Here is a 22448-nt window from a genome sequence, read left to right on the forward strand (position 1 = left end):
GAGCAAAAAATGCTTGTTACATTATAATACATAAAAAATGTCATTCAGAGTTGTTTTTTAATGCAACAAGTATTTTCTCATACTGTAGTACAGAACTGATTTATTTAAAAAAAAAAACACATGTAGGATATTGCTTGGTCTGCAGCTTTAAAGTAACTGTTACTCTCATATGTATCTTGTGGATAATGAATATAGAATTTTTATAGCATATAAGAACCACTGCCCCCCTCCCCTCCCCCCAGTCTGCTCCTTTTCTTATCTGCTGTAAAACCTCAGATCCTCTCTTCCATGGATTTCTTTTATATACAGTATATCCTTTTGTCTATCCCAAGCATTTTTTATTTTCTTACTGTACTAGCCTCCTTTCGGAGGCTTTCTACCACCCTCTCGCTAAATAAGTACTTCCTCACATTTCCCACGAGTCTGGGACCACATTCAGAGCATGTCCTCTTATTCTACAACTTCTCTTTCTCTAAAATATGCTTCCCCCCGGTACTTTGTTAAAACCATTTGTGTATTTGAAGCTTCAAATCGTACCCACCTCCCACCCTTCTCCCTTCCAAGATGTACATATTGAGGTCCTTCCGTCTTTCCTGATAAGTTTTGTAGAGTACGGTAGACCATGTGGTGGGTGGTGGGTTCAGAGCTTGCAGGGATTGTGTATGTTTGTAAATTCTCAACTGGTAACAGTTGTTTGGAGGTTAGTGACCTCTCTTCGCTGGGTTTAAACTCACTGGTCCCCACTTTTTAAGTAGCGGGTTTTCTCATGCACCTATGGAATACTGGTCTCTTGGGACATTTCGCCCTCCACTACAGAGGTAAATGAGAAGTTTCACAGATAGTGTTAGGACCTGCATAGTGGTCATGCCGTTAGGTGGCTGCAGGCTTAGAACGCTTTGGCCAAAGAATTTAACAAAATGACCCTTACTTATGAGAAGACATCAGATAAATATTTAACTATATACTTTTTGTCTTATTGGATGTAGCATTGGGAATTTTTGTCTTTTGTTGTATACATTTGATCACACCCAAAAGCGCTTCTTTTGACATAAATATATATATATGATGTGGTGGGTGTTGGGATTAGAGCTTGTAGGGATTGTGTACTGTATGTACTGTAGACCATGCATCATTTTTGTAGTCCTTCTTTGCACAACATCCAATCTATGTACATCCTTATGGAGATATGGTCTCTAGAATTGAACACAGTGCTCTAGGTGGGCTCACCAATGATCTATAAAGTGACATCACTACTTCTCTCTTTCTGCTAATAATACCTCTCCCTATACACCCTAGCATCCTGCTGGATTTCCCCATTGCTTTGTTACATCGCTTGCCTACTTCCAAGTCAGCTGCAATAATGACTCCCGGTCCCTTTCCTCTACGATAGTTGACAATATAGTGCCATTAATCCTGAATTATTCCTTTACGAGTTTTGTGGTCCACATGCATTATTTAGCAGTTTGGGTCACTTAGTCTAGATGTAGTTGCCACACTCTTGACCATTCTTTAAACTACCTAAATGATTAATCATTTGAACTCCTGGAGTGTCAACCCTGTAGCAGATTTTTATGTCATGTGCAGAAAGGCCCTCTCCTTGATAAAGGCAGTGAGATTCTGCTGAAACGTTGGATTTCTTTGTGGCACATTAAATAATCTTTTGCATAAGTCTGTGTGCCTGCTTCCCTTCTCTTCACTGAATTTCCCTGGGATGTCTGGACCTCCCTGGACCCAGTGCACCGGCAGATAAGTACCCCCCCTCCAGCACCATATTGCACTGTGCATGTACCCCTCTCTATGAGAATGTGCAAAAACGCATACAGATATAGCAAATTGGTTGAAGGATAGGTGACAGAGTTGTGGTAACTGGAGTACCTTCGTAAGAGGGAAAGGTGACCGGTGGAGTAACTCGGGGGTCTGTAGTGGGACTGGTGCTCTTTAATACATTTATGGGAACATTAAGCCTCCTTACCTGCCACCCTTCTCCTTCTGAAACGCAGCGTCAAATGACGTCATGACGTCGCGTTACCATTGCAACGCGACGTCACATTGGTGACGTCCGCTGCGTCATTTGATGCTGCAGTTCAGAAGGAGGAAAAGGGGCATCAGCAAGGAGGCCGCAACGGCAAAGTGCCTTGGGGCGGCGGATTTTCAAATCTGCCGCTGATGCATTATTACTGCAAATGTTACTGCGATATTGCACTTCTCCAGAAACACTGCACAGATGTTACCGGTCACGTTAATGTGGAATAATGCAACAAATAACATGGTAAATACTGCATGGTGTTGCACACCCTTAAGCTCTTTTTAATGTCTTTGAATGTATCCCATCTGGCCCGATTGACTTGTTCACTTTCAGACTTTAGATATTCAACGATTCTTTTCTTTCAGCAGTGCTCCCATTCATTTCCCCACTACTGAAGTCAGACTCACTGGCCGGTAGTTACCCGTCTCTACCCTGCATTCACTTTTGTGAAGTGGGGCTACCTTTGTGCTTCTCCAGCCATCTGGAACTGCACCTATTAAAAGTGCTTGATTAGATAGTTCTGTTATTGGTGTCGCCAGCACAGTCTCTTCTAATATCCTTGAATGTACATTATCCCATCTGGCCTAATTGACTTGTCCACTTTCATTTTTGAAAGTTCTCTTGAGACCTTCTCCTCTATAAATGGACTTGTGTTCCTCTAATTTCCATTTATATTATTTTCCCCTAACTGGTCCCTCTCCTTTTACCTTCTGTGGCAAAGACTCAGCAAAAACAGGCATTGCTGTATAAGTGTCTGCTATACTGTACCTTTGACTATTAACCCTCCTCAAATATGTTTGCATTTCTCCTGACACACTGGCTATTTATCTAGGGGAACAAAAAAGAAGAACTGGATACAGAACGTCAGAATCAGCTCTGCAGCTGTTAGAATTGACCTTTAATGCTCTGACAATCTATATACTGTACAACTTTTAAGACGGTACATTTTGTTCCACTGCTGTTTAACCTGCCATGCTATATTTCCCTCTCAGGTTTGATTTATTCCTTTACTATCTCAATTCCTCCTCATATGCTCCAATACCTGGGAAATATCTCCTCCTAACTTTCTCTCCTTACCACCTGCACTGCATCTCATGATGCCTCCCCTATTGCTCTCTGTTTGCTGTTTCCTCACTCCTATATAAACTTTTTTATTTTTTCCAACTTCCACCCTGTCCTCCTATCTATATCTCCTCATCTCTCCTCCCTGCCACTCGTGCATGTGCACCACCATTTTCAAAACTCTTAAGCCTCTACACTCCTCTGCTCCTCCATAAATCTAGATTATACTCGTCTCTGAAGCTCAACCCAAGATTGCCCCATTTATCTCTGCAGCCCTCTCCCGTCCTAAACCTGTCACTAATCTCTGTCTACCTACAGTATGGAACGTTCTTCCACTCAATATACATCAGACACCTTCACTTTCCACATTCAAAGCCCAGCAGAAAATTCACCTCTTAAAAGAAACATCTGATTAAACTTTCTATGCCTCTACTAAGAAGTCCGGGTGCACTTGACCTCTAATAAAGCACTTTTACTCCTACTGTGTCTGTAATCCTCCCAACATAGCACTTAGATTGTAAGCTTTTCGGGAGCACGGTCTCCCTTTGCCTTATGTTCTCATTTATCTGCTACATGTTTTCAAATTGTTTGTAATTTATTTACCTTGTATTGTAATTTTGTAATGCACTGCCTACACTGTTAGCGCTATATACATCTTATAAATATAAATAGTCTAAGGCTATTGGTTGTCTGGAAGACCACTACTAGAACTCTGCCGTCGAAGTTTTGTGGTAATAGAGAGGTACAGCTGAACCCCGTTATAACCCGGTCCTTGGGGTCCACAACCCCGAGACCGCGTTATAACCGGGATCGCGTTAAAATGTCACCGGCATCTAGATCTCTCTCCTCATTGCAGCTGTCAGCTCTGGTGCGCAGCGTCATTTTTAAAAAATTTTTTAAACATTCAATTGCACATGCGGCCCTAGCATACAATGGCTGGCTAACCACTGCCAATTATCAGTGTCGCGCGCACACACGGCACAGCGCACGTGCCCACTATATTACGGGCCTTAAGGTATCATCTCTAACTTCGGTGGTTACCATGGTAACCTGTAGATGGCACTGAGCTTTGGGGAAGGCTCCATTTTAACCACTAAGACACTTAGGCCCAGATACACTAAGCTCTGTTTAAATCAGGGCAAATTACTTGAAGTTGCCTAAAACTGTAACAGATGTTCTTTTCCCTGAGGTTAACAAATCTAATTATATGCAACAACAGCCGGAATACATCTCGTTAGCAAAGGCCTTAATGCAGGGGTGGGCAACTCCTATCCTCAAGGGCCACCCACAGGTCACATTTTAAGGATATCCCTGCTTCATCACAGGTGGCTCAATCAGTGGCTCAGTGTTCAACTGAGCCACTGATTGAGCCACGTGTGCTGAAGCCGGGATATTCTTAAAACTTGACCTGTTGAGGGGATTTGCGGACTGGAGTTGTCCACCCCTGCGTTTTCGTCAAGTTAGCACAATATTGTACTACTTTCCAATAAGGTAACGTTAAGTCTTGACCCCCCTCTCAAGTACTTGTGTTATCCTCAATGGTGTTTGGCAGCTATGACATGTTTGCATATCCTCCTTGCATATCTTTATCACGCTACTTAAATGAGTAAAACTGGGTTCATTTCCCGTCGTTCACTTCAGTGGATAAGCGTTACTATTAACACAATGTTAATTTATTTGAACATTAAAACGTTAATTGAACGTTAAATCCCGGTGCTTAGTGTATCTGGGCTTTAATATTTCAAACACTTATATCTACTGAATGGAACATCAGATTTCTTTTAAAATAAAAGAGAGTGTTGGAACGGGTAAATAATAAGACATTAGTAGGTCAAATGCAGAAAAAACGGAGATTAGTCAACACTGTTGCTTTAAAACAGAAGCCATAATCGAAGAGGCCCAAATACATTATAGATGCCCTTCAATATTGAACTGCTGCAAAACTCCTCTGCCTGTCTCTATTCAATGTGTTCTAACCTCCAGTGAACACTGATAGAGATCACATTACTGTGAAGAACCTATTTGTTATTACAATGGGTTACAGGCTCACCTGCAGGATTTATCCATGTTTAACATGCTGTACAATAGGCTCAAGAATACATAGCATTACATTTTAAATAGATACATAATGGAGTCAAACTAGCTTGTTAAAGCTTTACAGCTGAACTAAACATACTTTTATTAGCTGTTATTTTTTTTTTATCGGTTGTATTTTAATATACAGTATATAGCTAACCCAAACTAATGGAAAACAGTAATTAACCTCAATAAAAGCAGTAACATGTTCCTAATACTCTTCATAATAACAACATTTTGGTTCAAACAAAATGTGATTATGAGCCGTGTACATTGACAGTCAAAGCAACGAAAATCCAAGTTACCAGAATATCACACTCTAGCTGCACAATAGAAAAGCATTTAAAAAATAGTAAAATTGTCGAAAATGCCTGCACAAAGCAGATAGCTATGAAATACAAGAGGAAGTGAGGGTCGACAAGGAATTCCTCTGGACGTTACATCTGCAGAAGAGGATAATACAGTGCACTGACTCCTCTTCCAGAAAGGTATGACGTTCCAAGGAAAAAAGGAAAAGATGTGCATTAAAACAGCACCCACCTACCTGGGGGGGGAAAATGCAAACTTGCCGCAAGATTTAATTTCAGTTCTGGGGAACACCAAAGGCTAAAAGGCAATACGTGATAGAATCAGAGTATTTCTATAGAATGTGCATTCTGAGGGAGGACTAATTCAGCACAACACAGGGCTGTCTGCAGAAAAATAAAAGCTAACTGCAATGCAGGAATCCTGCCAAGTGTATATCAGTATAAATGTACCACAAGTGACCTTCCCGAATGTCCTCAAAAACCCAGGGACAGGTTGCTACTGTACCATGATATCCAATGCCAGTGACGTCCTAGATGAAAATAGACCACCAGTACTGTACCTGCAGCTCATCTTGGAACAGTGCGCCGCTCGTCAGAGGGTGAAATTGAAAACAATTAGTGGATACACTTTACGTGCTTGCTGTACTTTTATCAGAAAGGCAAATCAGCGTTCTCCGACAGGCAGGCGAATGACAGAGAAGCTTCAAAGAGGATCAGTTTTTTTCCGGCTGTGTTTTAGCAAAGAACAGATGTGCATGCTGAACCTATGATTTTGGGATGAGCAGGCAGTCAACTAATCCGTTCACATGACCCCATCAGGTTCATGCGCCTGAAAGCATTATCAGTGCACATATGACATTGAATTGCATGTGAAATTGTAGTATTGGATAAAGTAAAGAGCACTAAAGCACTTGATGTAGGATTGTGATGTCAGAGGCTGTGATCTCCTTCTTATTTAAGCTCTGCTCCATTTATAGGGAGAGCACTCAGCTATTTTTCAGCAGAGACTTAACAACAAACTCTACACAATATATTGATTATCAAATTATTAGGAACAGGGAATACAAGCCGTTTCCCAGCATATTTTTTTTATTTAAAGCTCTATTATTTCTTGTAGTTTAGATATAATAGTAATAAAATAATAATAGCATGTTCTTGTATAGCGCTGCTAGTTTTACGTAGCGCTTTACAGAGACATTTTGCAGGCACAGGTCCCTGCCCCGTGGATCTTACAATCTATGTTTTTTTGTGCCGGAGGCACAGGGAGATAAAGTGACTTGCCCAAAGTCACAAGGAGCCGACACCAGGAATTGTGATATCTGGGAACGCAGAATCGTACGTGGAAATAAAAGAAAGAAAAACACATACAGTACAATGCAGGATTGTCCAAAATCCTGTCCACAGTCCTGCATTGTATGTGTTTTTCTTTCTTTTATTTCCACGTACGATTCTGCGCTCCCAGATATCACAATTCCCAGATTACACGATGCTATCATTTTGTGCATCAAATTGACATTTTCTCCATAATCCAAAATCAAATCTGTGTGACGAGTTTGGTAAAAAAAAAATTAGAACTGAACTCATAACTATAACTCTGGGTCAAGTGCACATCTCTAATTCCTGTATTTCACTTTCCTTGTTAAGAAGTAACTTAGTATACGTTCTTATATAATAGATTGCATTCAGTAATTAATACGTTTTCAGTTTATAGGAAAAAGGGTGTCTGACCCCTAAGTAAAAAATAAATAATTTATAATGATGGTGGTGGTGGTAATAATGGTGGTGGTGGTAATGATGGTGGTGGTAGTGGTGATGGTGATGATGATGGTGATGGTGGTGGTGGTGGTAATGATGGTGATGGTGGTGATGATGGTGGTGGCGATGATGGTGGTGGTGATGATGGCGATGGAGATGATGGTGGTGATGGCAGTGGTGGTGGTAATGATGGTGATGATGATGATGATAATGGTGGTGGTGGTGATGATGGTGGTGATGGTGGTGGTGATGGCAGTGGTGGTGAGGCTGCTGATGGTGGTAGTGATATTCTATGGCAGCTTAGTCAGCAGCAGCTGAGCTTGTGTAATTCTCAGTCTCAGGCTCTCATACTCTGCCGTGGCAGCAGTAACAAAACACTTATTCATGGACAAATCACAATTGTACAATCATGTACTGTATATGTTTTCACAGGGTACAAAGTGACTGGCAAAGCTGTACAAGTGCTTGCTTGGGCCACCTTCCCAACCCTCCTCTTTTGCCTGTATTATATAACTCATGGAAATGTTTTGACCATCTACCGTGCCTGCATGCGTGTAGTTTATTCACACTCCCATCGCATATCCACGAGCCAAATGGTGTGTGCACCGAGTGATGGTGCCAGTCACCAACAAGGACTTGGATTATGATTCATCTGACTCATCATGCTCATCACTGCTGCCAGCTTTGTTTTTGACCTGTAATATAATCTCTCCTCCGCTGGAATGAACCTAAAAATGTTCCTTTTCAATTTGACGGTATGCATCAAACATGCTGCAGCTCATTTTGATGAATACCAGTTTCTCACCGCAGTCTCCTGGTCACTTACAAGGATGCTAAATATTCTTTCAGAGTATGTGCACTGTAGGGTTGTCAGTTGAAATAAACCTTCGCCAATTTGGATAAGGTGCCCCAGATAGTTCCCTTTCCCTCCCAATATATAAATGGGCTAGTACTGATGTCAACTTCCCATTAAAATAATCTACCATTCTAGAACCTGAGTAGGTAGTTTTAGTCTTGGCAGCGGTATCGTTGGACAAGTCCTTTAAGCCTGATCAGGAATCGTCTCCAGAATCACTAGTATTTGACCCTTTTACACCAGGGTTATATTTTAACACACACAAATGTCCCAGCACTCACTGTCTGAAAGAAAAAAAGCTCAACTAGAGGATTGTGTCCAAAATAGAGAAATAAATGTAATGTAAACACAAGAAAAAAATAACTTGGAGTTGTGTACCGCACTGGAAGCAAAGTCTCAGGGATGGGGAGTGGGGGAAAGGACACAGGGAAAAGATGTGACAACACACAAGGAGGGAGAAAACACAATAAAGGGAGGAGGGTATTTAAGGGGGCAACGATTGTTTCGAGTTTGGAACCTCTTCGTCAGGCCCGTTCCCTCTGGTCCATAGGGACCGAGAGGTACTGTACTTCCCTATTTCCTCTCTCCCCAGCACAAAATCCAGCCTTGTCCTTCAATATAATCTACTGTGTGAACATTAACAAAAATTGAAGTCGAAGCTAACTGTAATGCTGAAGCGACAGGAGTCCCAAAACGAAAGCAATATAGAGCAAAGCAAAAGGCAAACCGTCCTTATCTGTATCAAGTCTCTTCTGTACTCCTGCTTGTGACAAGCGCTGGTGTTATTTATTTTGGTGCACGCTTGTTGCTGATTGGCACCAATACTGTACTTGTTTTACTAATAGCATTAGATACTGCAGTTTAAGAAGAAGCAGAAGGGAGAAGGGCATGACTTTTCAGCTGGCACCTTGGCCGCAAGGAGCTATTTGCAGGTGTTTAGATCTGTATCTGGTGGAAGGAAAGAAGGCACGGTTGTTTAAACCGAGAATCAAGCATGGCTGCCAAAATCCAGTGCACAGATCTCAATATGGTGGAAACCCTTGGGCCCTCATTACGCACAGAAATAAGATGATGAACAAGGCCATGGTATCTAGAACTCGAATAATCATTTTTCATACTGTCCTTCTGCTTATCCAGATATTTTTCTGAAAGTGTAATGAATGTTATGACCTGATTTAGGCTAGCACTGTCGCAACTCACTTCCCAAGTTGCTATTTTAAATGGTTTAGATTGTTCACACAAACGTGAAAGGATTTTCCAGTGTGTTGAAGAAAGATTACGTCCTCCTTTCCCGATCTCGCGGATGCTGTGTAGCTGGTGCTAGCTTGTTGCTTTTCCTAGAAAGAATATAACACATACGCTGCACACACCCCCAGCCACACACAGAAGCCGCAAGGAAACCGGAACTGCAGTTCGGAATTACCGGGGTGAGCGGCTCGCAGACCCACCAAGAATCTTCAATGGCCATTTCTACACAATGCTTTTTTTTATAAGCCCATTGGTGAGCGCGATACCTATTTTTGTTCATAATACACATTTTACCAAACAGTATTACACTATTGGTTTCCCTTTTTTCTCTTTGTCCCTCTTTTTTAATTTTTTTTGTGTTGTGTGTTGTTTAACCTATCTGTCCCCCACGGAGCAGCGCACTCTTCTTTGGATTTAATATGCTGCTTTCCCTGAAGTCGCTGAAGCATATACTGTAGAGCAGGAGTGGCCAACTCTAGTCCTCAAGGGCCACCAACAGGTCAGGTTTTCAGGATATCCCTGCTTCAGCACAGGTGGCTAAGTCAATGACTGAGCCACTGATTGAGCCACCTGTGATGAATCAGGGATACCCCGAAAACCTGACCTGTTGGTGGCCCTTGAGAACTGGAGTTGGCCACTCCTGATAGAGAGGGTAGAATTCCACCTTATTACCACCTCTTGCTTCATTGGCAGGGACGGATCTTATACTTTTCTTGCAGTGGTGTCAGTGTTCTGATTGATGCACCATACAGTAGTTACATAGTAAATGAGATTGACAAAAAACATATGCCCATTAAATGAGCAAAATGCCTTGCACCACATCTATTTTTTGTTCTAAGATTGAAGCAGGTCGTCTCCGGAGATGAGCTGTGTTAATTTCAGCTATGGAGACCGCCTACAGTACTTCTACCGATAATTACCTCCATAGGGGGTGCTAGTATTTCTATGGAGTTTAAATATCCAGGTCACACAGGCCAATAGGAAACTGCAAGGGATGACATCGCTGCTTCCTATAGGCAGTCCATCTTTCATCCAGTTTTTAATCCAGGTTCAAATATTTTTACCCAGGGCCAATTTGCTTTCGTTTTCTAACCTCTTGTGTGGCACCGTATCAAAAGCCTTTGAAAAATCTAAGCAGACCTCATCAACTGCATTACCCTGGTCTAAAGTACTACTTATCTCCTCAAAGAAACTAATAGTAAGTTAGTCATGACATATCCCTAATAAATCCATGCTTACTACTAATATGTCTTTATCCAATAGATAGTCCGGAATATCATCCCTTAATAAACCTTCATGTAGCTTCCCTACTAATGTCAGGCTTACAGGTCTGTATTCCCTGGTTGTGAACTAGCTCCCTTTATAAATATAGACACCATCTACCAATGTTGTGTTACTAAGCCTGTGGTAATGGAGTCCTTACATATTAAATATAACAGGCTAGTTATCACTGAACATAGCGCCCTAAAATCCATTGGGTGCTTGTGATCGGTGCCAGGTGCCTTTTTTACCTTAGTTTTCTAAATGCCACCTTTGCATTTACTTCTGTGTTAACCAAATGCTAATTAATGTTAAGGATGTGGCTTCCTCCTGTTGCAATATTTTTGCAATTGACTCCTCCTTGGTGTGTTTAATAAGTCCACTTTCTCTTTATCCCTAATAATTTGCCTATCTATTTCACCCTAAATGTATCCTATATTCTCTTTTCTAATCTTTTTGTTAATAATGAACTTGAATCACTTTTTAGGGTTGATATTAATTTCCATTGCAATTCATTTAACATTTTCCCATGCATTACCTTTTCCTTGTCCCTCCTTCCTAGTTTAAAATCTCCTCCAACCTTTTTATCATCATCTCCCCTTGCACAGAAGATCCATCTTCGTTGTGGTGCAATCCATCCTCTTTATAAAGATAGCACCTCTCAGGGAAGGACTCCTAGTCCTTCAAAAAACTCAAACCCCTCCTTCCTTTACCACTTTCTTAGCCATGCATTAAACTCTCTAAGCCCTAAATGGCTTCCTGGGGTGGCACATGGTACTAGTAGTATTTCTGAAGATACTACCGTTGAGGTCCTTGCCTTAAGATTGCAGCCTAGATCCATGAAATATTTTTTTAGGACCCTCCATATTTCTTTAACTTTGTCATTGGTGTCAATGAGTACCAAGACCACTGGGTCAGTCCCAGCCCTTCCCTAACAATCTGTCACTCCGATCCACATTGTGCTGACAACATACTGTTCAGTTAATGCGGTCATGGCAACAGATTGCCCTATCTACCTTCCAAATAATTGTGTTCCCTACCAATACGAATAGCGCTTGCGCAATCGGCACTTGTTGGCTGCCCGTGTTGAAAAAGTCAGGACAGAGCCCTAAAAACCTGGACTGTCCCGGCTAAACCGGGACATCTGGTCACCCTAATTCTCAATCCTGATCATTATGCTGCTTGCAAATTCTGCAATATTAAATACATTTGAAACCATGGCGTATCAAGTGCTAACTAACAAATGTGTTCTGCAATTCAGTCTACAGCTACCTTGTTTCAATCCATCTGTGTTTCAATTCCGCCTGGTTATAACTCCACACTTAATCCAGATGAAATTTACCAAACTACACCTGTGACACAGCTCAGCTCACACATTGCCTAACAGCACAATAATTTGTTACAAAACTCTGTTTAAACCACAAATGCACACCAATCAGGTGTGTAACTAAAACAATTAACTCACACATTTATACTTCCTGCAATCACTCTCAGATCAAGCAGAGAAATGTATTTGCTATAAATTCCCAACACCCAGATAATCCAAATAAATGAACCCACCCTCTCCAAGCTCACAGACACACCAATATAATTAAATCAGTCACCAATATTAGTAATATACTGCACACCACTTTCCTTCTGGTTATAAATTCCCACTTAATCCAGCTGCACTTTACCAAACTGACTCTCAGTCATACAGCTCAGCTCAAACAGTGCTACAAGCCCTGAATGCCGAATGCCAAAAATAACCAGAGATTTAACATGAAGCAGCCAGCATCTCATGTACATTCCAATCATGTTTCAGAAAATTACAGTACAGTATGTACAATCGATGTTGATAGTGTGTGCAAAAAAAAGGAAAATGTTAAAGCGATCCAAGTTGTAATGCGCAGACAATGTTTTCTCCGTTATCAGAAATGATGAAGCCCAAGGCCATTAGCAATGACATTCCTCAGTTTATCCAAGGGGTTTGCATCGGTATGCTTATTAGTGAAGCCAGCATCACAAAAAGCAGCTTGCCTGTGAATGATCTCTTTCAACCCCATGCTTGATGACAGAGAGGATGATGATATCGGAGCTGGTACTGTTGAAGCTGATACCCAGTGACCCGTCGTGGTCACATAGTCCTTCGTTTTATCAGCACCACTTGTCCATATATCTGTAGTTAAATGGATAGCTTACACAGTGGCAGTTTTCATGGCCGAGGTGACTTTGTACAGATCTGGATTGGATTTTGTAGTGAAATATAGATGGATTTTTTTACATCATGGGCAAATATCCACCAATCTGCAGAAGCATACTGAATTAGTAGCAGGCGTAGAATGCAGATCGAAGTATGAAGATGGTCAGCGCAAACTCATGGACCTCACGATGTTGGTGGAACCGAATGGAGTTAAATAAAAGATGGAATAAAAGATGGAATAAAATAGAATAAAACACAGTATTAGTGCAACGACGTATGTGGGGGTAATGGGGGGGGGGGGCGGGGAGGGGGAGGGGGGACGAGGCAGGGCATGTGTGGGGGGTGGTGATAGTGGATTACTACTGGATAATACGTTTAATGAAACATAAACAAATAGTTTCAATGACTCACACGGGCTTGTGTGAGACTTCACCCTCAACGCTGACTGTTGTTTGTAAATGTAAACTCCTATACAGGAGTGACAATAAACATAAAACTCACACGGCCTAATGTGAGTTCGTTCCCTCAGTGGGTGATGTCAGCCTGTTTAGGTGATGCAGGTACGTCTCAGCAAACAGTCCCCAATGGGTGTCGTGTGTGAGTGGCTCCTTTCCCCGTCGCCCATAGACCAAAGTATGTGTAAAACCAGGGTTAGTAATATAAACAGGTCTTTATTGGTTGACAGTAAAAGCATGAAAAAACAAGCATGGACAGGAATAAACAGTGCAAATACACAGTGAATAAACAAAAAACACACTCACACTGAATGGCAACTCTTGTTGCCCAGCATCAGCCTCGTGGTTGGATCCGGCAAGATCTCGTCCTCCGTTGGTGCTCTCACTGGCGCGTCCAGCAGTGGAACCGGAAAGGAGGATCTAGACCGGATGTCCTGCGGGTGGCTGGGTCCCTCTCTCAATGAGCTCCGGCAGGGAACAACGCGTTTCGCAATAAGCTTCGTCAGGTTTTGGATCCAACCACGCGGCTGATGCTGGGCAACAAGAGTTGCCATTCAGTGTGAGTGTGTTTTTTGTTTATTCACTGTGTATTTGCACTGTTTATTCCTGTCCATGCTTGTTTTTTCATGCTTTTACTGTCAACCAATAAAGACCTGTTTATATTACTAACCCTGGTTTTACACATACTTTGGTCTATGGGCGACGGGGAAAGGAGCCACTCACACACGACACCCATTGGGGACTGTTTGCTGAGACGTACCTGCATCACCTAAACAGGCTGACATCACCCACTGAGGGAACGAACTCACATTAGGCCGTGTGAGTTTTATGTTTATTGTCACTCCTGTATAGGAGTTTACATTTACAAACAACAGTCAGCGTTGAGGGTGAAGTCTCACACAAGCCCGTGTGAGTCATTGAAACTATTTGTTTATGTTTCATTAACCGTATTATCCAGTAGTAATCCACTATCACCACCCCCCACACATTCCCTGCCTCGTCCCCCCTCCCCCCCCTCCCCTCCCCATTACCCCCACACACGTCGTTGCACTAATACTGTGTTTTATTCTATTTTATTCCATCTTTTATTCCATCTTTTATTTAACTCCATTGGATTCCACCAACATCGTGAGATCCATGAGTTTGTGCTGACCATCTTCATACTTCCATTGCAACAATAAGAAGGACTTGGGGTTTCCTTCTTCAAGGTCAAGCAGCAGCTAAAAACCATCAAAAGGGCCAGTATACATTTCTTATACTCTTTTACACCACAACAGAATTTCTACACTTTTTTTAATTATTTAATCCTAGGCGTTGAAATATTTTCTAGCCACACATCCCAGGGAGCGCCCCAGTTCAAACATCCACGTAGAATGCAGATCCAACGTTAACATAGCATCCATGGCTCGAGTGATCTGCTGTGCAATTGGGTGTCTGGGATCCAACGCCTTTCCCCTTTCAAATGACCTTTGGACAGTTATTTGTTTTAATATAATGTTCAGTTATAAGGCGGGCTTCACTGTAACTGTTCTCTTCACCATCGGTTGAGGCCAGATTCAGCCACGACAGCACCTGGGAAGTCTTGACAAGATTAAAAGTATATGCCAATGCCACTAGTATGTTCCCTTGATGACAAGAGCAAATTAATTTGCTGCAAGTAGAGTAGCATTGAGGAAGTGCCAAGGTGGTCTGTGTTCCTACCTCTGCTTCTGTTTGCATGACAAATGCTGCAGATTTCCTGGCATATATTGTTTGGGTTAGGATAGAACACTTTCCAAACATGAAAAGTGCATTTATTTATGATAACGATAACGTGGTGCCACTGGCTGGTCTTCACTTTCTTCTCCAACACAACTATTATTATCAACACAAGCATCTGCATCAACTTTAAGTTGAACAGAAATATTACCTTAAACAGTAGCATCCTCCATAGTAGGGATTTTATCAACGGGGACATGATACATTTTGGATGGGGGAGTTCTGCATGCAAGCTGCTTCTCCGTGTCAGAATTGGCTACTATTTATGGGTTCATCTCAGACCTACACTCAATATCATCAGAGACAGAAATAGAAGATGTATGAGAAGAAGTTGGGTGACTTGAAGCACTTGCTCCAGATCTGGACACTCTAGTAATAGTAGTACATTAACATACTTTTTTCTTGCCACAGGGTGTGGTATTGTTAGGCCTGGTGAGAATTGAACCGGCGACCTTTGCTCTAGCAGCAAGCCAGATAAACACCTGGACAGTTCAATAGGCTCAGTGTGCCTTTGAGCTCCTACTGCTCCTGCTGCTGCTTCACTCAGCTGATCCAGATCAGCCCTCACTGACACACCCCATCTTCCGATTTAAGGCTACCCCTTTCCTCGTGTCCTTTGCAAGATGAACTAGTTTGCTTGGCTGCTGTGACTCTTTGTGTCCTTCTACTAGTGACCTACATGTTTTTACCTGTGCCTATCTGACCACTCTGCCTGCTGCCTGCCATGACCCATGCTTACCGGACCCTGCACCTTCCTGTTACTCCTGACCATGTACCACCAGGTCTGTATAGCTTCAGCCACTGGAATTTTCCCGCTACAGAGAGCCCACAGTGAAAGGCCTGACAGATATATGGATATTGGCTAAGTTTTCTTTTTACACATTGAAAATCAATACCACTTTTTCTAACCAAGCTTGAAAAATATTTTTTTTTCACTTCATCTTGGAGAACCTTACCTTGGCCTTTGGTAATTGCTTTTTATTACCAGTAGTACAGAAATGCTGTCGGAGGATTAACACTGTGGGGGATCCAATACGGAAGCATGGACCCCCTGCAGGGTCATCGCAGCAGATGGATGGAGCCACAGCTTTTTGCTTTTCCAGCTGCGGCTCCGGAGACCGCAAGTCTTGCTACATCTGTAATCCAAAAAACAATATATATATATATATATATATCCATATATATATATATACAGTGTTCGACAAACCTATACATTTGCTCGCCCCGGGCGAGTGGATTTAACCCCCGGGCGAGTAAATATTGGCCCAAGCAGCACACGTTTGGTACTAGGTGGCGAGTAGATTTTTTGGTGATTTGTCAACCACTGTATACAGTATATATATACAGTATATAAAACAAAAGAGGAAAATGCAGACTCCATAGTGTGATTCAGTCAAAATTAGGTTTAATCAAAACAAGGTAAAATCAGCTCACTCGCAAGTCACTAGGGCAATCGCATAAAAAGTCTGTGGCAAGGGGTCTTTGCTGGACACTGCGCCTGTAGATAGCTGGATAACTCATGGATTCATAGATTGGTGACGTGAATCCGCTTCCGGATGTGCACCAGATTGTGCATTCGAATCGCCAGTCAGGTAGTTAGGGCCTTGTAAGTCTCCAAGGTGGAGGAGGCTTTGTCTTTATGCTTTATGTTTTGGCTTAAAGGGACTGTGAAGCGCTATGTACATTAATGGCGCTATATAAATAAAGACATACAATACGGTGTACCCGATATCTTATGTTGCCTTGTGTTGTAAATAAACTGCTATCAACTGCTGCTGAATACAGAGACCAATAAAGAATCCTGTTTTTATTATACCTCCTGCCTGAGAGTGAAGTTTATTAGGAGGACGGGGAAGAGATTCTTCTGCAGAGACTTCTCCCCATACACCTGGGGGCTGCACGAGATGGAGGCGCTGCATCTGTGAGTACTATTCGGGCAAGACCCCAGAAGCCTGTGCTTTCATTCCCCTATAACACCATGCAGGAGACCCGGGGCCCCCTGTTACAGAAGGTTTGCACCACACAATACCACGTAACCAGAGCGAGTTTCCCAGAGATAGGCCCTATGTGAGATTGGGTGGGGGAAACAGGGTTACATGTATATGCTTCTTTTGACTATCTGAGGTTAGGTCAGTCCATGAGACTGCAACAAAGTGACATCACAATAAATTCCCCAACATGGTCACTACATACAGTACTGTAAAAAAAACTTATGTCTACCTACTCAAGGCTCCTACCCTTGTTCTAGTGCAAGAGAGAATGGGACATTTTACAGAAAATTCTTAAAGAGGCAGACCATGAGGCATTTTAACAAAATCAATAAATCTTTTTGTTTGTTTTGTTTTAAAATATGCCGCCTTTGATTACCTTTATTGAAAACTAATTATGTAAGTTGCTGATCCATTCCTTCTCCCGTGATCAATCAGCAATGAGCCTGCTTCCAGGATCCACTAAATAGCTGCCTTTCAGTTTCAATCAATCCTTCAGTCAGTGTAACTCAGCAGCTACAATGTATTCTTATATTACTACTGCATGGTAACATTATCTATTATTACAGTTTGCAGCCCAAACTGCTGGGAATATTGACAACCAAGGATCACAAACAGGAAAGGTGTTGCAAAGATCTTACACTGCTGGGGAGGTGCTAAAACCTGCTATAGAAATCAAAGGATGCTCAGTATATTAAAACTCATTAAAAATCGCATTAAGAGTTAAAATTTAAAAAAAAAGTGTAGTACTGTAAGTATTATCTAATACTACAGAACTGATTTATTAAAAAAAAACAAAAAAACACATGTAGGATAGTGCAGGGGTGCGCAAACTGGGGGGCACGCCCCAAAAGGGGCGCAGGCAGTTGCAGAGGCTCCGCGCTCTTCCCCAAGGCATTAAATGGGGGATCATGTGAGGCCTCTGGAACCTAAACTTACGGTGCTTCCGCCGGCGTCTGGAAGCGACTCCATAGCAACACAGCGTCAAATGACGCCGCGGGGTCATGCGGCGTGACGTCACACGCGCTTTGCCATAACAACGTGACGTCGCAGGAGCAAAGGTTTGCTCACCACTGCCTGAGATAGTGCATGGATTACGCCTTTAAGGGCAGGGACTTCTTCCGCACCTCAGTTCTATTACATTTACATGGTATTATTAAAGTGTTAAAGTTTGAAGTGGCTGCATATTTAGTATTTAAAACCGCAAATCATTCTGCTCTAATGTATTTTCCCCCTACTTTTTCTTTTCTTTAAAGTTACTTTAAAGCAGCAGTCAAAGCTGCTATTCAAAAAAAAAAAAAAAAAAAAAAAAATATATATATATATATAAAATATATGTCTATATAATATATGTATAATATATATCCCTTTAATATGTGCATCAATACAATCCACACAATGATAAGTAATTAGCCAAGTTGCCGATAAATCGGTGAAGATTTGGCTCGGGGTTCACTAAATGGCTGTCAGTGCAGAGAAGAGGACCACAGATGCAAAGTTCTGTGGGAAAGATCATATCACCAGGCAGTCACTAGGTACAATTGGTGCACTGCTAGAGAGAGGGCAGGGCTCAAAAGGGGTGTGCCAGAGCCTGTTTCAGAAGAGGAAGGGGATGTGACTTTGTAAATGGTTGCTATAGAAACAAAAAATGCTGGTTACAGTATAATAGATATCAAATGTAATTCAGAGTTTGTTTTATAAATGCTACAAGTATTTTCTCATAATATAGAACTGATTTATTAAAAACAAAAAACACATGTAGGATATTGCGTGGTCTGCAGCTTTAACTGGGAGGACCCCTTGAGCAAAACCACATCACTCCGGGGGCGTGACCTGGATTCTGAGCTGAGCAGACACAGGTCAGCTCAGCTCCACAGCACAGAGAGCAAAGTGGGCAAAATTCAACCCTAAAATATACCCTGAAATCCCCAGACTGCAGAGAATTAGGGAGAAGACTATCATCCAGATCTACAGCCCGACTCTTGAGCTCCCCGGCACCCGGACCGCTGTTCGGCACGGCGCAGAAGTGATAGCCTCTGCTGAGATCCCCCGAGGCTTCAAAGATGGCCGCTGTCCGTGCGACGTCTGCTTGAAACAAGCGGTGCACAGCAGGCGACCGGGGGAGGAATACTGACGGAAGAGCGGCGGCGGTGGGCGGACGTGCTCTGGTACGCCCGCAGCTCCGGCGCAGCTCCATCCAAGGTGAGCATGGGGGTAGTGCGGGAGGAGGGGACCCGAAAGCCAGATAAGCAGCTGGCGGCAAGCCAGGAAAACCGAAAGGGAGGCGAGACGCTGCACGGGGGATAGACCGCTAAGCGGAAGGAGGCTGCCTGTCGGGACTCCCCGCTCCGACACTGCGGAGGGCTCCCAGTTGTTGGCTGCGGGCCGGTGCAATAGCTGGGAGGTCCCAGAGGAGTGGAAGGGCGGCCATTTTACCCCAGTGCCCCTTTACATGGCCACGAGGGGCCTGGGCTTGTTTCTCACTCTTCCCGACTGACTGCCTGATCGTGGCCTCTTGGAGAGGGCCTAGTTCTCCCCTCCCCCCCACATCCAGCAGCCTACCAAATGGTTCAGGGCCTACAACCACCCAAACCCGAGACAGCAGCTGAAGGCCTCTAAAAAGCATTAGAAAACAGAGGTGTCAGCCCCTGTTGCCAAGAAGGCCCAACCTGACAGTCACCTCGCCAACGCACACCCGAAACCAATCAAGAGACTATAAAGCTAGGCCAATATCCTAATATCTAGCAACCACCGGGGAGCATCCACCCTCCCCTGTTTCTGAGGGTATAAGAACGAAAGTGGGCAGAAGAGTAAATAGAGCAGCCTAGGAAAACGCCTGAGACCCAAGATCTATATCTACGCCAAGCTTCAATTCAAGCTTAGGAAAGAGGATTGACTATCCTAAAAAAATAAAAAAGCAATTATACTTCTTATCTTGTCAAGCTTTATTTACCCTGGCTTCGAAAGCAATTAAAACCATTAAAAAGAAGAAGAACCAGAACGAGCTCTGTGAATATTTTAGAAACCGGAGTCGGCCAGTACCGCAACAGGTGGAATTGGAAGCGGTCCCCTTTGTAGAACACCCAGACTCTGAGCCAGGAGTGGAGATCGAAAACCTGTCCACAAAGAATGACTTACTTTTCATCTATAATAAAATCGAATCTCTAATGCAAGCAGCAGTGAAAGATCTTAAAGAGGAGATATCTTCCTTGGGGGAACGCACTAGCTCCTTGGAATCCAAGGTAAACGCCACAATCTTCCGGCAATCGCTGATGGATGCCGAGCTTAAAGAATTGAAGTTCCATCTCCTAGACATCAAGGATAAACAGGAGAATGCAGAGAATAGAGACCGCTGTAATAATCTTCGGATCCAGGGGATCCCAGAGTCTATAACAGACATTGAGGGATTCATGGGCAATTGGCTTACATCAGCCCTCCCTGATTTTACAAGAGAGTCACTTACCCTGGACAGATGCCACAGAGTTTTAAGAAAGAGGCCTCAACCAGGAGACAGACCAAGGGATGTAGTGCTGAGATTCCACTATTTTAAAACAAAGGAAGCTTTCAACACGATGATGAAAGACTCCAGAGACCTCAAGTTTCAAAATGTACCCCTACAGGTATATGCAGACCTTGCACCTTCTACACTTGTCAAAAGAAGAGATCTCCGAGAGGTGACGTCGAAGCTAAGAGACCACAATATCAAGTACAGATAGACCTTCCCCTTTGATCTTCAAGTAGTTAAAAATGGGAGACCTCTGACACTCAGAAACCCGGACGAAGGTAAAGCCTTCCTCGAATATTTAGGCCTGAGCTCCCCGTCCCCCTGACGTGCACCGAGAGGCAAGGATTCCCTGACCTTGGAGCCATCCTGGTCTACGATGCCTGCGAGAAGATCTTCTCATCCGTGCTCTCCGACAAAACAGTTACTCGAAGCTGGGTCCCATTCCTAAGCTGACTTTCAAGCTTATGCCCCAGAACGGAGTGAATATTGTATAATGTTTTCAAGACCAAATTATCAACAGTTTATTTACAGTTCACTAGGTTGACCTATGTTTTTGGCTGGAGTTGCTGTTAGTCTTATCTATGTGTAGCCCTGTGTAATTTTGGGGTTATATGCCTCTCTCCTCCTGTGCAATAATTCCTGTTAAAAGGACAGGTTTGCCAGGAGTGATCATGAGGTCTGCCCTCATCCCCTGTGATGTGTATTGTGAGCTTTATAGTATGCATCACTTCCTGAATTTAGTGTTGAAGTGTGTGTGAGTGTCTCATCCCACTTGAATTAGACTGTCTGACCCAACACATTGCCAGGGCTCTGGCAAGGATTGAGGCCCTCCCCTAGGGGAGAGGTGGGCAGACTATTCCCTTACTCTATTAGAGAGTAAGGGAAGAGCAAGGACAGCTTCTAGGGCCCTGACTAGAAGTGGTGTCCAGGGACTTCCTTAAGGTGGGCAACCTTTAGGTGAGCGGCTAGAGACCGGCCGCAATGATGGGCAGTCTGCCACTAATGATGTTAATAAAGAATGTCCAACATGAAAGAACCTTCTTGCCTGAGAGTGGAGTCATTCAGCGAGAAGCTGCACCCAGAGGTTCTCTTCCAGAGACTCCTCCATGCTGTTGTGGGGACCTGGAAGAGATGGAGACGCTGTACCAGAAGTGAGTACTTCTCAGCATTACCATACGAGCCAGTCCTGATGTATTTCCCTATATCACCGCGGAAGACTCAGGAGCTCTGTAAGCCAGCAGGTGCACCACACTATAGTACATGTAACATGGGGCAGTTTCCTCACGTAAGGGGCCAATATGAGATTGGGGGGGGGGGGGGAAACACCGTTACATATGCAATAAGCCCAAAGCCTGGAGAAGCTCCGAGGAAGGAGCTAGGATAGCTAGACTGACTGAGTCTGGGCCACTACCCCCAATATTTTCTGTGTCACTGTAGACACAGTTGCCCTTATTTTTTTCTGTTCCTCCCCCACCCCAGATTTTATTCCCAAGGGTACGTGAGCATCAGGACGGTCTCACTAGAGACACATCCATGCACACACTTTTTTATTTTTATTCTCCCCTTCTCCCCCCCCCCCTGTTTTTGTTTTTTCCCTGCCCCCCCTCACCCACTCAATATTAACATAGAACTGCTCTCACTTACAGTAGGAACAAATACGGGTACGACATCATTTCAATAGTATGTGTTAATTAGAGCAGCAGGAACCTAAACAAAAAAGTACATTTCCACCCAAAACAGGAGCATTTCTTTTACTGACATTACAGACAGACTTTGTGAAGATGTTTTCCGTCACAAGACCCCTTCAGCACTGGAGTGTCCCCCTCCCAGCCGATTGACTATAATAATCTGTGAGGCGTCTTCCAGCGTCGCAAGATGTCCTGGGACAGAAGACTGCTTAGTAAACATGGCCCTTTACGCTAATTAACAAAATTGACCCATGTTTCAAAATCCAGCTTCAACTAATTAA

At 43.1% G+C, this 22448-nt stretch overlaps 1 protein-coding gene across 3 annotated transcripts in view; it reads right to left on the reverse strand.

The window, feature by feature from the left end:
• The window catches only part of EFR3B (EFR3 homolog B), a 219797-nt gene that overhangs the window by 99539 nt on the left and 97810 nt on the right, over positions 1 to 22448 (reverse strand). Inside the window, exon 1 of one of the 3 annotated variants that reach the window (XM_075598626.1) lies at positions 6033 to 6485. The exons of the other annotated variants lie outside the window; for them this stretch is intronic. Coding sequence (XP_075454741.1) covers positions 6033 to 6043 — 11 coding nt within the window. The 5' untranslated portion in view covers positions 6044 to 6485. Of the gene's footprint in view, positions 1 to 6032; positions 6486 to 22448 lie in introns of those variants that run through there. 3 annotated transcript variants of the gene reach the window in all.

Source organism: Ascaphus truei, chromosome 4 (assembly GCF_040206685.1).
Source record: "Ascaphus truei isolate aAscTru1 chromosome 4, aAscTru1.hap1, whole genome shotgun sequence".
In the NCBI taxonomy this organism is placed as follows: Eukaryota; Metazoa; Chordata; class Amphibia; order Anura; family Ascaphidae; genus Ascaphus; species Ascaphus truei.